The sequence below is a fragment of the Sciurus carolinensis genome, chromosome 1 (genome assembly GCF_902686445.1).
Source record: "Sciurus carolinensis chromosome 1, mSciCar1.2, whole genome shotgun sequence".
NCBI classification, from domain to species: domain Eukaryota; kingdom Metazoa; phylum Chordata; class Mammalia; order Rodentia; family Sciuridae; genus Sciurus; species Sciurus carolinensis.
Genome location: NC_062213.1, coordinates 197,349,404 through 197,366,355, shown reverse-complemented (window position 1 = coordinate 197,366,355; position 16,952 = coordinate 197,349,404). Strand labels below are relative to the sequence as shown.

Genomic DNA, 16,952 nt, shown 5'->3' with positions numbered 1-16,952 from the left:
CAACTTGGGAGGCTGTGGCAGGAAGATCACAAGTTCGAGGCCAGCCTCAGCAACTAAGCGAGGCTTTAAGCAACTCAGTGAGACTCTGACTCAAAATCTAAAAAATTAGAAAGAGGCTGAGGTGTGACTCAGTGGTAAATTGCCTCTGGGTTCCATTCCCCAGTACCAAAACCAAACCAAACCAAAACAAACAAACCCTGAGGTTGAGGCGGGTAGAGCTATACCATCTCATCCAGTTTCCCTGAACTCGCTAATGACCCTCCTGTCCCAGGACACCCAGGACGGGCGCTCAGGAACTGCGACCTCTGACAGACGCTTTCTGCACCTCCTTTGAAACTCAGTATCTTCCCCTTTCTTCCCAAATTCCCATCTCACAACCCGAGCCTGCCCAGAGCCCAGCGTGCTGTGTCTGCTGACCGGAATGCAGATTTCCGCCCTGGAACGTTCTCTGCGCGAAGGCACTAAGGAAAGACCACGTTGGGGCACGTCCTGGAGACCTAGGGAAGGCCTGGCACCGAGCGCACACTGGTGCTGCACCAGGAGAACCCTGGCCAGAGCCAGGAGGACGGGAGCCCCCAGGGAGGCGCGTGGCAACCCAGGCCCGATCGTCCCCCGTCGGGCTCCCAGGCGTGTCCCTCTGAACCCGCAGGGCCCCGGGTGCCAGTCGGAGATGCCCGGGCAGCCCTGCTTAGTAAGGAGGAAGCTTGGTGAGGCCTGCGGGGCTGGGAAGAGAGGCACTAGAAGAACCAGCCACCAGCCAGGAGCCCCAGGTGGCCCTGGCACACCTGGCAACAGGGTGACCTCACCGTGCCTCTAGTCTTCCTGCTGGGTGTGAATCCACTAAGCAAATAAATACATCCAGGAAGAGAATCACCCGAGCCCGACCAAAAAGAATGTGCAGTGTCCGTGTTATTGTAAACCAGCCTGGTTCAAGTTTGCGTGGCAGTGCCGTGTGCAACGTTACTTCAGCAGCTGCAGGTTAGCCTTCCGGTTGCTGCTGCAGAGATGCGATCACAGTCCTAACGGGAGAAGCCAAGCGAGGAGCAAGCCAGGCCCACACTCCTGCAGGGCCCAGCTCCCGCTCTGGCCAGGTCCCTCCTGATTCAGAAGGTCAACAACTGGACGGCAAACATCCGGGATGCCTGTCTATCTTATCAGGAGCTGAACTGACACAAAATACACTATCACAATAGCAGAGGGAGGATCAAACAAACAGCAGTCTCTTGGAAGGCCGGGGTGACGTTGCCGTCTCACAAGAGGCACAGATGCGTGTGATCTGAGGTAACTGCTGGAAAGCAGTTTCAAATACCTAGCGCTGCACACCCACTCCTGGGCGTCCAGACAGGGAATAAAATCACCATCTCAAGGAGATGCCGGGTCACTCCTGGGTCACTGTAGTATCTTCACAGATGTGAAAACAGCCCAAGTGTCCGTCCACAGGCGAGTGTGCAAAGAAAATCACACACACACACACACACACACACACACACACAAACCCACAATTAGTCTCAAAAAGGAAAAAAGATCTAAATCCCGCCATTTGAGGCAATGTGGATGAATCTGGAGGTCACCACATTAATCGAAATAAGCCAGACACAGAAAGACAAATGCTGCACAATGTCACTTATAATTGGAATCCAAAAAAAGTTGAACCCATAGTGACAGAGGGGGATGGTGGTTACCATGGGCGAGACTAAGAGAGGGAGAGAGATGTCAATCAAAGGGTCCAAACTTTCAGTTATAAAAGGAACAAGTTGTGGCGACCTGATGTACAACATGGTGACTGGAGTTAATAACAATACTTTGTGTAGTTGCAACTTGCCAAGAGATTAGGCCTCAACTGTACTCACCACACATGTGCACACGCACGCACACGCACACACACGCACACACAAAACTATGTGAAGCAATGCATATGTCAGTTAGATTGACTGTGGTGATCGTTTTACAATGTATACATATATCAAAACATTGCATTGTGCATCTTAAATATATGCATTTCTTTTTTATTGTAAACAAATGGGATACATGTTGTTTCTCTATTTGTACATCAAGATATACCATTTGTGTAATCATAAATTTACATAGGGTAATGTTGTTTGATTCATTCTGTTATTTTTTTCCTTCCCCCCCACTCTTCCCACCCCTCTTTTCCCTCTACACAGTCCTTCCTTCTTCCATTCTTACCACCCTCCTTAACCCTAACCCTAAACCTAACCCTAACCCTAATGCTAACCCCAATATATACATTTCTAAATGATCAATGAGTGAAAGAAGAAGTCTCAAGGGAAATTTTAAACTTTTTATCTCAAGGTAAATTAAAAAATTGAGCTGAGTGGGAATGGAAAGCACAACACGTCCAAAGTTCTGGTGTAGCTAAAGCGGCGCTGTGGGGGAAATTCATAGCACTAGGGGTTTCCACTAGGAAAGGGGGGAGTCTCAGATCACTAATCTAAGATCTCTCCTCAAAAACTAAAAAGAGAGGAGCAAAACATAAAGCAGTAAGGATCAAAGCAGAAATGGATGAAACTGAATGAAAAGCGATAAAGAAGAAGCAATGAAACAAAACTCTTGTTCTTTGAAACAATAAAATTGACAAATATCAAGCAAGACTGAGAAAAAAGAGAAGACACAAATTACCAATATAAAAAATGTAACAGAGAATAGCAGTACAGACAACGCAAACGCAGACAACAAAAATCAAAATGAGGGAATATTATACACAACCCTACAAACATAAATTTGGCAATTCTTGAAGAATTAGTCCATAAACTGGTGCAACATTTTTAAAGCAATGTAGTCTACTATCTTATTGGTCTAAAGAAGAAAAATCATTTAATCATATCAACTGATATAGAAAATCATTTGAAAACATGCAATTCACAATAAAAAAAATCTTAGCAAATTAGGAACAGAGGGGGACATCCTTAAAATGACAGAGGGCAACAACAAAAACCCTACAGTTGACAATATACTTGGTGGTAAACACTAAATATTTCCCCCATAAACACAAGAATAAGACAAGGATATCTGCTTTCACCACTGTTATTTGACCTAGTACTAGAAGTTCTAACTACAGCAATAAGGCAAGAAAAGAAATAAAAGGCATATAGATCAGAAAGGAAGAAGGAAACTATTATTGCAGATGACAAGATAATCCACACAGAAAACCCCAAGAAATCTATCAAGAAACTCCTATAAATAATGAACAAGTTCAGCAAGGTCACAGGATATAAGATCAACACACAAAAATCTTCTATTTTTTTTTATTATACTACAATAATCTTTTGGAATTTGAAAATAAACTTTTCAATTTAAAATCCCTCCAAAAAATGAAATACTTTGGTATAAATTTAACCAAACATGTATAAGACTCATATGCTGAGAGTTACAAGACTAATGAAAGAAATTAAGTCTAATAAACAGAAAATACCATGTTCATGGATTGGAAGGCAACAAAACAAAGCTGTCGGTCCTCTCCAAATTGATATATAGATTTCATTTCGATTGCTAGCAAAATCCCACCAAGATACTATGTGGAGATATGCAAAATTATCCTCAAAATTCATGGAATGGCCAAGAAACTGTAACAGTTAAAATGATGTTGAAAAAGAACAGAGCAGGAGCAATTTGCCTACCCAATTTCAGGAGTTACTGTGCAGCTACAGTAACCCAGACTGTACTGAATTGGTGGAGGAGCAGAGATGGATCCGTGGAACGGGGCAGAGAACTCACAAGCAGCCCCACGCACACGTGGCCAACAGATTTTTCACAAAATGTAAAAGCGATTCAATGAGGGAGAGTCTTTCCAACAAATGGCACTGGCGTTAAGGGCTGGGTCTTAAAATGAGCGATGTCTTCAGTTCAACAAAGTAGAGCTTGTGCACACGCACTGTTCTAAGCACCATGGGGAGAGTCATGAACAAAGTCCCTGCTTCCATGGGGCAACCTCAAGGTCATGGTCCCCTGGAGAAACCCGGCTGCTGGAGAAGGAACACGGGCCCCTGGGGGAAGGATGGGTTAGGAGCCAGATCCAGACAGGAACTCTGGACTGTCTGGCGGCTCTCCCTCTTCTGGGAGAAGGTGGCACGGTTTCATCTCCCACCTCTGACCCCGGGGACTTGCTCCTCGTCAAGGGCCAACATTCGCCAGGGTGTTACTGGGTTCACCGAGTGGACACAATCCTTGTTGTGCAGGTTTGCAGGGCGGGGCCTAGTGTGTGGTGTGGGCTTGGTGTGCCCATGGATCTTTCTAGAGGCTGGAAGGGAGCGCAGAGCTGGGGGCGGGGCAGGCTGAGTGAGCAGAGCAGGGAGGAAACCCACCCCCCACGCAGCAAGGCAGGGGCGCCTGGATGCCGGCTCAGCAGGAGGGGTGGCCTTTCCGGTTTCAGTCCATCTGGGTGGTCTAGACGCGCAGGCAGAGCGGCTGAGAGGCAGGGACTTTTGTGCTGGCAGGGACTCAAGAGCTGGTCAGCCCAGCGACCTGCGTGTTCCAGAGCGGATCAAACCTGCCCAGGCTCAGGGATCGGGCTAAGCAGCGCCCAAACCAAGCAACTGCCACTTCCTTCTTCCGTCCTGGCTGATTACCTGACCCCTGAAGACTCGGTTTCCTCCTCTGGAAAGTGGGGAGAGTAAAACCCGGATGTTAAGTCTCACCCTGGGGCCTGGGATGATTCATGGGCAGGGCCTGGCACGGCGGGGCCACGCGGCGCAGAACCTCGCAGGCGAAGCTGCGTTTGAAGCCCGCTGGGAAGCAGCCCACGCTGGAACTCCTCTGTCACCAGGAGGCCGTCACCGCTGCCCCACTGGGTTCCGGTGAGAATTAGGAGACAGGAGCTCAAGGAGCTGGGGACGGGGCGGCCACATAGGGGGAGACCCATAGGTCCCTGTTGGCACCCGGGTTCTCGTGAGCCTGTCAAACAGCCCAAGTTCCCCTCCGAGAGAGCTGACCCCGGGGCCTCCACAGCCCTGGGGACAAGCTCAGTCAACTGGTCCTGGCGGTTGTTAGGATTGGAGGAAGCTGAGGGAAGGACGGCCAGGCGCGGAGTCCAGCCCAGCCTGGCCCCGTGCCCTGTCTCGGAGTCGGACAGCATTCCCCGACCCCCGTTCCTCTCCCCAGAATGACAACATCCGCATGGTCACCTGAAGCAGGCCAGAGGCCAGGCATGGGACGGCAGCTCAGGCGTCCAGTCAGAGGGCCCCAGACACCCAGAGGGCCTTCCATCAAGAAGACGGCCCCTTCCTCTGGGGCGCGGGCCTGGGGTTGTCCTGTGTGTAGGGGAGTTTGCTTCCTGACTGAAGTCCCCTCTGGGCTCTGAAAGGGTTAACACCCTCCACAGGTGTGACAGCAGGCTGGCCTTCACTGGCTCAGGGCTCCTCACAGGAAGCCATCCTCAAGGCCCCCACCCGTGGGTCAAGTACTGGCCTGGACGCTGGGGACCCAAACCATGTTTTTAATGAGCAGCTACTATAAGTCTGGGTGCCGGGGGTGCAACCAGGACAGACAAGGGGCCTGTGGTCTTGGCTGGTTGGCGGACAGACAGGTAAACACAGGCCGCGCCAGGCTCAGGAGGAGAACGAGAGACTCCGCCAGGGCTGGAGCGGGGCACAGGGGATCCGCGGGGCAGGCTGTGCGGCCCCAGCCCTGGTCCCATCTGCCCTGTTCCGCTGCCTTTGGCCCCATTGTCCCGCTCAGTGGAGCAGCTCCTCCTCCAGGTGCTCAGGCCCCGGACCCTGGCCTCACCTTCACACTCCATGATCAGTCCTTCTGCAAGTCCAACCGGCTGTAACCGCAGCAGAATGTGCAGGTCTGACCACCGCTCGCCCCTCCGCTGCCCGCCTGGGCTGACGCTCTCACCTGCTGACGGCAGAGCCTCCCGCTCTCACTGGTCTGCCTCCCCCTCCCTCTCCTGCTCAGCCCCTGCAAGGTCCTCCTCCGCTCAAGAGTCCCCCATGGCTCCCCAGGTCACTGGGAGTAGAAGTCAAAGACCTCAGAATGCCTGCCAGGCCTGCCCCCACTGTGCTCCTGCCACCCGGGTCTCCATGGACCCTCCCGGCACGTCTCTGCCTCAGGGCCTTTGCACCGGCTGCACTGGTTGTTCCCTCAACCAGAACCTTCTCCCTCCAAATATCCACATTGTTGCTGCTCTCAAGCTGCTCAAATCGCACCTTCTCTGACCGCCCCACTTAAAATCGCGGCTGGCCTTGTCCAGGGCTCGTTCTTTCTAGTTCACTCTGGATAATACACGCATCGGTTTCATTGCGTACTGCTTGTTCCTTTCTAGCAGGAAAGGCTCCCCGAAGGCAGGAGGTCTGTTTTCTTCACTGCACGTTCCCAGCCTAGGAAGGTCCCGGCAGTCAGCAGACCCTGCGGTGTGGGTCCTCTTTGTGGCTTAGTCCCAGCAAATTTAACCCTCCAGCTGCCAAAAGAAGAGGAAGGAGGAGGAAGGAGGAAGGAGGGAAGGAAACTGTCCCAAGGGATCTGAGATGGGTAGAGCCCAGCCCTCCCACTGACTTGCTGTGCTACCCTGGGCGTGGCGCAGCCCCTCTCTGTGCCACAGTCTCCCCACCTGCAGAAGGAGGACCGGATTCGGTGTTCTCTGAGGGCCTCCCAACTCTGACAACTGATGGCTCCCTCCTGCCACTTTCTAGGAGAAACTCGACCTAGCTCTGATCAGGTGACCAGCTGGAGAACTCGGGTTACTCGGGACCTACTGTGCGCACGTGGTCTGGAGATGCACAAGGAACCCCGGGCCTGGCCACGCCCTCTGGGAACAGAAGGGTCTCCGAGCCGGGAGAAGCTGGTTGGGACCCTGGATCTGGCACCGTCAGACCTGGTTGTACTGTGTGCTGAGGCTTCACGGCCTCACCTAAAATGGCGGGCCTCCTGCTAGGAGCCTCCTCCAGGGGACAGGGCCTAATCATGCAGCCAGGCCCTTAATTAACGAGGCAAAGTCTTCGCTTCAAAGTCAAAGCCAACGAGTGAAAGTGTGCACGAGCTCCAAGGCCCCAGCGCCCGCGCCCCACGCAGACCCTGCCTGACTCGCCCTGTGGGACCTGTGCGCCCACCTCGTCACCCTCACAGACAGAGCCGGGCCCGATGGCCCAGGTGCGCCCACCGGAAGGCGCGTCCCCACAGCAGGACAGCCTCCCGCCTGCTGGTCCGACAGCAGAGGCCCTGCAGAGGCCAGCGTCCTGGAGCCCCGAGGCCCAGCTCCCGTCCTCCCCTCCCAGCCCTGAGCCGGGGCTCCCTGGCAAGTCGCTTCTCCCCTCTGTGCCTCCATCTTCCCTTCTGTAAAATGGGCTGCAGTAAGTCCATACGCCACCTGTATCCCAGTAAAAAGCAGCGTGACGTCGTCTCATGAGCAGGTGTCACACGGACAGAGGCAGCAAATGAGCCTCCTACTCTGGAGCCAGGCACCTTTCTGTTCAAATCCCCGCTCGGTCACCTTCTGGCTGGGTGACACTCGGGCCTCAGTCTCTTCCTCTATAAAATGGGCCTAGTCACTGTGCGGAGGATGAAAGGCCGGGATGATGACAGTCCGGCCTCCCAGGTGCCGGAGCCCCTCCAGGAACAGCAGGAGGCGCAGGAGGCGTGGAGGGTGAAGGCCACCGCGGGACTCGCCCATGCCCGCTGGTCTTCCTGTAGCCGGGCTGTGACCTCTTGCTCAACCTCCTGCTCTCTCGCCTTCTCTCTGGCACCTGTGGGCACCGCCAGGCGACCCCGGGCAGCGTGGGGCCAAGGTCCAGGACCGTCCTGCCTCCCCACTCCCGGCTTTCCGAGCCCTCGGTCCTCCTGCCCGAGTCCAGCCTGGCCCGTCTGGGGGGCCCACGGTGGCCCGAGGGCAGAGCAGGGCTGAGGGGAGGGGCTGAGCCCTGGGCCTCCGACCGCAGGTGCTGACTCATGGCCTCCGCCGGCCGGTATAAAGCCACCTGCCCCGGGGTTCCTCTGCTGGCGGAGGATGGCGCAGGGGACAGTGATCCACGTGGCCCCCGAGCAGCCCACCCACGCGGTGTGTGTGCTGGGCACCGCGACTCAGCTGGACGTCTGCGGGTGAGCGGGGCGCCTTCGGGCACGGGCAGGCCAGGCGGTGCCGGGAGCTGGTTCTGCGGCAGCTGCTGGCTCGGGCCGCCGGCTCCAGCCTCTGAAGCCGCTGCCAGGGAGACAAGCCGGGCAGCCAGGAGGCACCAGGCTCAAGCGCGCTGCCTCGCCCGAGCGTGTGGGGCTCCCAGGATCTCACGGGCGGATCACTTGGGGCAGCAGAGGTGTCAGAGAGGGCCTGTGACTTGCCTGAGGTCACACAGCATTGTACCCCGGAGCGCAGGCCTCCTGGCCCACGCTGGCTCACAGTGCGGTCTGCGTCCACGCCCGGCTCCAAGCCTCCCTGCCCGGGGGCTGTGACAGGCCCGCCATAGACGGCTCCCGCCTGGGAGGGCAACCCGGAACCACCTGCTGTGAGCCGTCTGGGTGACTGTGGGCAACTGAGCCTCAGTGTCCCGTCTGTGAAGGGGGCTCCCTCACTTCCCTCCCGGAGTGGTCCTAGGGTACTGGGCGCAGTGCTGGGCGCGGCCTGGTGGTTGTTCATTCATTCAACAAACACCAGCAGCATGTGCCAGGCCCTGTCTCCCGGGTCACCAAGGAGGCGGAGGGACAGAGCGCATGGCAGGCGTGGACGAGGGGGTCGCTCACAGCAGCCGTGGCCCCCGGCTGCCTCCACCAGGCTGGGTCTGTGGCCTCGGGATGGCGCCCTGGGGGCATCTGGGAAGGTTCCTGGGCAGGGTCACCCACCGCCCAGACCCAGCGGCAGAACAGCAGTAAAGGTCCAGGTGACCTCCTGGGGCCAGGGGGAGGCAAGAACCTGAGGGTCCTGGGGTGAAGGGGGCCGTGTGCCTGGTGCCACTGAGACTCCCCGGAACGAGCGGCTTGCGGTGGGTGTGGAGGGGATGAAGAGCGGGCTAGCCCACCCCCACATGCCCAGGCTAGCCCCTGCCCGGTGCTGAGGAGCAGCGGTCGGGGTCAGACCTGCCTTTTCTGGGTGGGGCGCCGGCTGGGCTGGGCCGAGAGAAGGGCACTGCCCACACCCCTCAGAAGGGACAGGTCCTGGTCCACAGGTGCCCCAGCGTCCTCCCTCCTCAGACGCCGAGCGGTGCCGGGTCTCCTGACTCTCCCAGGCTGATGGCTGACGTTTGTACCACCTTCCTGCATGAGCTCATTCAGAGCCTCTCGAGCTAGATGGTGCTGTGTCCCCGTTTCACAGAAGGGGACACCAGGGGCTGGGGATGAGGAGCACCTGCCTGGCTTGTGCAAGGCCCTGGGTTCCATCCCCAACACTGCAAAAAAAAAAAAAAGGATACTGAGGTTCTGAGTGGCTAAGTAACCCACCTGAAGCCCCCAGCTAGTGAGGCGGGGAACCAGGACTCAGACCAAGCAGCTGGCTCCAGACCCTCCTGTCCCCATGGTCCCTGTACCTACCTACCCTCCCTGCCCCTCCTACCTGCCCGACAGCCCCCAGCCAGGGGCTCCTCCGCTTCCGCAGGCCGAGCCACGCCCCTCACCAGCTCTGCTTCCTCTGTCCCCAGGCTGAGAGACCCCAGGGTTAGAAAGACAAGGTCCTGGGGCAGGAAGAGACCGCAGGGCTGAGGGCGCCTGTCCCAGAGCTGCTGCGAGAGCCGCTCGGCTTCCATTCTGCACCTGGAAAGTGCAGCAGGCAACGCCTCCATCCTTTCAAAGCCCCGCTCAGCTGCGCTGAATGTTAACACCGGTCAGAGTCAGGGCGGCGTCAGGAGACGCACGCGCTGGGTCCTCCTCCTCTGCTTTCTGACCTCAGCAACCCACGAGGGGAACACTACCATGTGCCCATTTTAGAGATGAGAAAACTGAGGCTCCGGGAAGTGAAAATACCTATCCGAGGTCAGGCAAAGTGGCCTCTGAGCCCCTGCCTCCCAGCACTACCCCTCCGGGTGTCACGGGCTGGCTGTGCTGGATGGCGCTCCTTTCCCCGCCAAGCCTGTGACTGTCCCCGAGCACTCAGCTGTAAAATGGGGAACGGGACACCAGCGGTTGGACTGTGGCAAAGACCCGGTCACATAAGGCACACGGAGAGTCTGGCAGAGGGCCCTTTCCTGCGAGGACCGCAGGAGCCTCTGTGAGTGACAGTGGACTGTCCTACCTCGGTTGTCAGTGAGGAGGTGACGTCGGAGCCGGGGGGCAATGTCGCTGTGTGGGGCTCACGTCCCCCGCGCGGGCCCTGCCGAGGGTCCTGGGAGTCACGGGAAGATTCGGCTCTGCATTTTCTCGAGGTCTCACACGCACACAGGAAACCCCCAGATGTTCGGGAGAGTGTCTCGTTCAGAAGCCGAGAACCTCTGGAAAGGAGCCCAGAGAGGACCAAGCCCCGAGGGAGCCCTCGGCTGCCCCGCAGGCCGCTCGCCAAGGCCCAGCTTCCCATCTGGCCCGGGGGTGCCCTGGGGCCCGAGGCCGTGGCTATGAAGCCCGGCAGGGGACAGACCCACCTTCTGCCGTCCCTCCGTCCCTCTGGAGGCAGCCGCGTGGGCAGAGGGAGGCCCGTGGAACAAGGGCACTGCTCATGGTCCTCTGAGCGCCGGCTCGTTCTCCTGCTGTACCGACCACGTGGCTTGTCCCCCTCGGGCCCAAGCTCTGGGGAGGCCTGGCTCTCCACCAGGGCACCACGAGCCCGGGAGAGGGAGCCCGGGGTTCCTGGGTCTTTGGTCAGCTTCCGTTTGGTCAGGCGGGTGGCCCTCAGGTGACGTCTCCAGGGACGGGCTGGCAGAACCTTCCTTTGCTGTCATTATCAGCTGCCCTGTACTGGCAGCTGCACCGGGTGCCCCCGAGTGTCACCCCAGAGGACACACAAAACATTCCCACCAACAGAGGGAGCCAGACCAGGAGGGTCAGTGGCCAGGCCCGCGTCCCCTGCTGCTCCTGGGAGGCTTCCTGACAGCTGAGCCCCAGCGAGCAGCTCATCAAACACCACTGACCGGCCTGGCCATGACGCCTGGGTACGAACGCACGCGCGTGCGGTCAGCCTGGCCAGGTGCGGGGACAGACTGGCCTCTGTGCTGGGTGGAGGCGGCCATCTTGCCACCTCCCTGACCCAGTGAGTCAGCTCAGCCAGGCTCAGGTGACAGCCTGGTCGTCCTGTTCCCTGGCCTACACGGCATGGGGACCAGGCTGGGAGCAGGTGGAAGGCTACCACCTGTGTCCAGGAGACACTGGCTCTGAGATTCAGAAATGCAAAATGGTGTCCTTGTCAGAGGACTTGGGGGAGCCCTCCGTGGGGCCCCAGGTCCTCCCGCTTGCCCCACCCCCTTGTCTCCAGCACAAGGTCTGGCACAGGGCGGGAGGTGCTGAGCGTGTGAGGGCAACTGACTTAATGAACGAGCACGTGCTTTAAGGGAGGCGCATAGTAGGTGCTCCTTAAGTGTTTGTTGAGTGAATGGAGGAACTGAGCACATAGTAGGTGCTCCTTAAGTGTTTGTTGAGTGAATGGAGGAACTGAGCACATAGTAGGTGCTCCTTAAGTGTTTGTTGAGTGAATGGAGGAACTGAGCACATAGTAGGTGCTCCTTAAGTGTTTGTTGAGTGAATGGAGGAACTGAGCACATAGTAGGTGCTCCTTAAGTGCTTGTTGAGTGAATGGAAGAACTGAGCACAGCGTGCCGCCACGGTGCCTGGCACGCTCAGGGACGCAGTTGCGAAATCTATTGTGAAACTTGTTGCAGCTCGAGAGCGAGGGAGGGAGGCCGGGAGCGTGTGTGGCCAGAACTCGCTCAGAAATATCTGAGCTGCTGCCGTCGCTCAGCAGGACTGGCTCACAGCCCAGGCCCCTGGGCCACGGAACAGCCGCCTCCGCGGTCCTCCAGGAAGGACCCTCCTGTGCCTGCTCTGGTCAGGCAGCCCTGACCGGGGGCACGCTGCGAGCTCGGCAGGGGAGGGAGGAGCAGACCCGTGGGCCACACGCTCCCGGTCCCCACGACCCCGCGCCAGGAGCCCTCCGACCTCTCAGATGAGAAGCCAGTGCCCAGGACCCGGGCGCCCGTTCAGGGGCTCCTCCCCCCACCCTAGTGACTCAGTGCCCACCCCGGGTGACCTCAGCCCTGCCAGGGCTGCGCCTGTCCCCTGGGCTGGGTGACTCCCTGGCCCACAGCCCTGCTCTGACCCCAGCTCTGTGTCCATCCCGGGGGGCTTCCACCTGGTGGGGCTCTGAGAGCCAGGCCACCAGCAAGGCGCTGTGCCGTCCACGGGTCCCATAACCTCTCTGGCCCTTGACCGCCTCCCTCCCTGCCCGCTGCTGGTGTGGGCTTGGCTGGTGTGAGCAGGGAGGTCAAAGTTCACGGCCAGCACTCACAATGGGAGCCCGCTCCCTCTCAGGCTTGCTCACCCAGGTTGACTCCGCATCTGTCTGTCCCTGTGCTCGGTCTTCACAGTTCTCTAATCAGGATCCCAATCCCCCCTTTCCTTTCACTCCTGGGACTTCGCCAGCCAGCCCCAATTACTCAAGGGACTTCCAAGACTGTCCCTTCACTTCCCATCTCTCCCAACTCCAAGTCTCTTCTGAGAGGAGGCAGTTCTGAGCCTCCACTGGTATCGTTTCGATGGTGCTTCTCCCTTCCTCCAGAACCTACTCTGGCTCCCCATTACCCACGCGTTGAGTTCCAACGGCGGCTGACCTGAACACTCCAAGCCACGGTTCCTGCTCCCTGCTCCCCAACGTCCAGGTTCATCACCTCTTAATCTCTTGAGTAAGAAACCTGGGCGTTCCTCTTCTCCAGCCAGACTCTGTCGACTTTGAAATCATTCCACCCACCTCATAAGAAAACAGCAAGAGGGCCCGTAACGGCCACGACAGTTACGCTGCCTGTGCCGTTTCCTGGTCCTTCAGGCTGCGCTCAGTCGGGTAACTCAGCGGCCACACACCACATCTCCGGAGGACGCGCGGAGGCCACAGGTCTGGGGCCTCTCCTGGCGTCTGCTGTTCAGGATCTGCATTTCGACCATTCTCGGTTGGAGCCCAGGTGCTGCTGCTCCAAGGGCCGTGCTTGGAGACCCGCTGGCCTCGAGGCAGGGCTTGATTGGATGGGCAGGAAGAAGCAGGGGCTGCAAGCAGACCCGGATCTGCCACCGTCAGCAGCTTACCTGGACCAGTCACTGGGCCTCTCTGAACCTTGGTTTCCTCATCTGTAGAATGAGACTCGCAATGCCCCCCTCATGGGGCGAGTGTGAAACGGGTGGCCACGTGGAAGAGGTCACAGGCTGCGGGCTTTACCTTAGTGAGAGCCAATCTCGGCAGCACCATCAGCACAAGAGAAGGTGGCACCTGAAATGTCACTGAAGGTGACACAAATTCCAAGTTCTGGGGAGGTGGAGGGGGAGGTCTACCAAGATGGCGGCTGAGTTCAGCTCCCAAGGCCACCGTCACAGAGGCCAGTCCTGGGGACTTCAAATGGCCCGAGTTCATTACCCTACAGCCCGGGAAGTCGGAAATCCAAGCCGGGGCTCCGGGCTAAGGCTCGGAGGCTGAGCCCCGCCCAGAGGCTCCCGCGAGAGCCGCTCTTGCCTGCGTTCCTTGCTTGTGGCCCCTTCCAGAACCACCTGGCCTCTGCTCCTCCATCGCACGCCCTCGGGCTCTGACCCCCTGCCTGCCTCTTTCGAAGCCTGGTGGTCACTCAGGGCCGGCGGGGTAATCCAGGGCAACCTGCCGTCTCCAGGCTGTCAATCATATTCGCAAGCCTCCTCTGCCACGTTGGAGGCCAGCCCCAGGTTCCAGGGACTAGGACGGGGTGGCCTTTCGGAGACCAGGATTCTCCCCCTGCAGGGGGCTCATTCCAGGGAGGAAAGCCCTGGGGGGTGGGGTGATGAAGGACGATGCCGTCGCCAAGTTCCCAGCCAGGGCGAGGCTGGCCTCTGAGAGGAGGATGTGGGAGAAGGGGCCTCGGGGTGAGTGGGGACAGCAGCAGGCCAGGGAGCGGGAAGGCGGGCGTGGGGGGCACTATGCTTGGCGTGTCCTGGGGGAGGCCATGGGGGGACAGCAGGAGCAGGAAGAAGGCAGGGCCACTGGGGACCACGGCCTCCCCTCCTGTAGCAGAGAAGCAGGGCCTGACCCTGAGCTGGGGGAGCCACTCGCCTCTGTGCCTCAGTTTCCTCATCTGTAAAACGGACGTGATGACAGTCCTGCTGTACAGCTGGCCATGAGGACAGGGGAGGGGACTTGGCTGGTGCAGAGTGAGGCTCTGCGGGTGGCCCGTGCCACTCAGGAATCGGAAGCGGGCTTCGTGAGGGAACGAAGGCCCCGGCCAGCGTGGGCAGTAGAAGCAGCGCAGCAGGGGACACGGAGGCGATTCCCCTCTGTCTGCCTCAGCTCTCCGTGTGCTTCGCAACCTGCTCTCGACTTCTCCTCCTGAAGGAAAGAGGTCCCAATGCGTCTAGGCGGCAGGCGGCCGTGGCCTCTCGGCTGGGCACTTCGAGGGCCGGTGACAAACGGCCCCTGGTGAACAACACGGCATCCCTGGTGGTCCCACCGTCCCCCCATCCAGCTGGGTTCCTGCCCACAGGTCTCCCCCGCGTGGTGACCGAGGCATGGCCCTGCCATGGTCAGAGGTGCCACCTGGCCAGGGAGCGCTGTGCTCCCACACTGGCCCGCGCGCTGAGGGGGACTCGGCGCCCCTCAGCCCCTGCCCTGGGGCCTCCCCGGTTCCCGGCAGGAGGGCTTCTCCATGGCTCTCGGATGACTGCTGTCCTCATCGGGGTGACAGCAGAGAAGGAGGGGGTGAGGGGGGAGACGGGCGGGTTTTGTAGCCTGACTACAGCAGGACGGTCTGTCACCGCTGCCATTTCCCGCAGCTGACCCGGAAGACAGTGGGCTCTGCCCACTCAAGGGGAGGGCATTGCTTGAGGCGTGGACACCAGGGTGGGGCCTGTGGGGGCGCCTGTAGTCTGGGTCCTACTGTCCCCAGGGGCCCTGGGTTGAGGCTTGGTCCTCAGCCCGTGGCGCTGTTGGGGTGGTAGACCCCTAGGAGGCCGGGGGGAGCTGACCCTCAGGGCGTGTCCACGAAGGGGCCGCAGCAACCCGTCCCCTTCCCGTCTCTGCTTCCCGATGCCACAGGGTGCACAGGCCTCCTCTGCCACACGCTCCTGTACCACGCTGCCATGGCCCAAAGCCACGGGGTCAGGCGACCACGGGCGGCAATCTCTGAAACGTGAGCGCAAATCAACCTTCCTCCCTCTTCCGTGGCCTCGCCTCAGCTGCTTTGCCATAGCAACGCAGAGCCGCCCGAGCGGGGCCGGTGCCGAAGGCCATCCCCAGCACGCTTTCCTGTGTCTCCCTGGTCCTCTAGGGGTGTGCGTGCCGCCTTTCAGATCGAGGTGACACTTTATTACAAGAACGGAAATATCAAGTGAGCCTAAGTATCTGCGTGGTTCCTGGGGTGAGTTCTGCCCTGCGGACTCTCCCACACCCGGAAATCAGCTCAACTCCTGAGCCATTCTTCGGCCTGTGGGCATTTGCACTGGGCTGTGCTGCTCACGGTGACAGAAAGGGCCGCTTGGCACCTTCCGGAACAGGTCCCCTGGAGAACTGTGTGGAATCTGCTCCGGGGTCTGCCGAGGAGTGGCGTGGGGGCTGGGCTGGCTCATGTTGGGCCCTCAGGCAACACCAGGTGCTGCAGAGGTCACCTGGCGGTCCTGTGAGCGGGGGCTGCAGCGTCTGTTGAACCGCATGGTCTCCAACGTACCGGTCACCAGTCCAGTGGCGTACACCTGTCCCCATGAGGCCTCGATGTTCTCACTTCCCTCAGGACGTGGAGGCCGCCGGTGCCTACCGGCCACCCGTGTTCTGCTTCTCTGCCTGCCTGCTCCGTCTTTGGCCCACTTTTCCCTGCCAGGTTGTCCTTTCCCTGTTGATCAGCCTAAGCTCTTTAAATGTTCCGGATGCTCCGCCCGGGGGGCTTTCCTGCTGGCAGGCATCCTCCATAGACCGAGCTTGGCTTCACTTCGGGCTGGCTTTCGACCGACGGAAGTTACTGACCGATTCCTCTTTCCCTTCGTGTTTACTGGTTCTGTGTCTCGTTTCGGAAGAACATTTAGATGTGCTCCTGCCTCTTCTTTCAAAAGACTCACCTGTCATCCCAGCCACGGGGGAGGCCGAGACAGGAGGATTGCAAGTTCAAGACCAGCCTCGGCAAATTAGTGAGACCCTGTCTCAGAAATAAAATGAGCTGGGGACATGGCTCAGGGGTCAGCGGTAGAGCACCCCTGGGTTCAACCCCCAGTACCAAAAAAAAAGATTCAAAGTCCTGCCGCGGACACTGAAGTCTGCCTAGAGCGGAAGGTTTTTGAGTGGCGTGAAGCTGGGATGGGTTCCTTTCTTTTATAAATATCCAAATTAATTATTATATATATTAATTATTATATATAAATATCCAAATTAATTTGTTTGTCCTATGATTCAGCAATTGTCCTGCACCATCTGTGACATAGTCCACTGTCCCCAGTTCTTTGCAAAGCCACTCTGTCCTGGACCAAGTAGGACCTCTCTAAGCCACAGCCCCGCTTTGTCTTGGCCTGGGGCTCCGACCCCATCCTGATCTCCATGGTTACAGGAAGATCTCTGCAAGGTGCCTCTTTTCTTTCAAGAGTACCTTAGCTCTTGGTTTTCTATGTAAATTTTAAAATCAACTTGTCATGTTCAATGAGAAACCCTGGGATTTCATTGAATATACAAATCCGAATTCAAAGACCTGAGTACTTCAGCTCTCATTATCTCCTGCCGGTTTAAATCCTGCTGCATTGTGGGGGTGGGTACAGGGGATTGAACTCAGGACTCAATCACGGAGCCACACCCCCAGCCTTATTTTGTATTTTGTTTAGAGACAGGGTCTCACTGAGTTGCTTAGTGCCTTGCTTTTGCTGAGGCTGGCTTTGAACTCACAAACCTC

At 58.2% G+C, this 16,952-nt stretch overlaps 1 protein-coding gene across 4 annotated transcripts in view; it reads left to right on the top strand.

Moving 5' to 3' along the window:
- Positions 1–7,960: 7,960 nt before the first annotated feature.
- Padi4 (peptidyl arginine deiminase 4) overlaps positions 7,961–16,952 on the top strand; it is a 29,846-nt gene continuing 20,854 nt past the window's right edge. For all 4 annotated transcript variants that reach the window (XM_047538802.1, XM_047538890.1, XM_047538709.1 and 1 more), the window contains exon 1: positions 7,961–8,052. In XM_047538802.1, coding sequence (XP_047394758.1) covers positions 7,961–8,052 — 92 coding nt within the window. The remainder of the gene's footprint in view (positions 8,053–16,952) is intronic.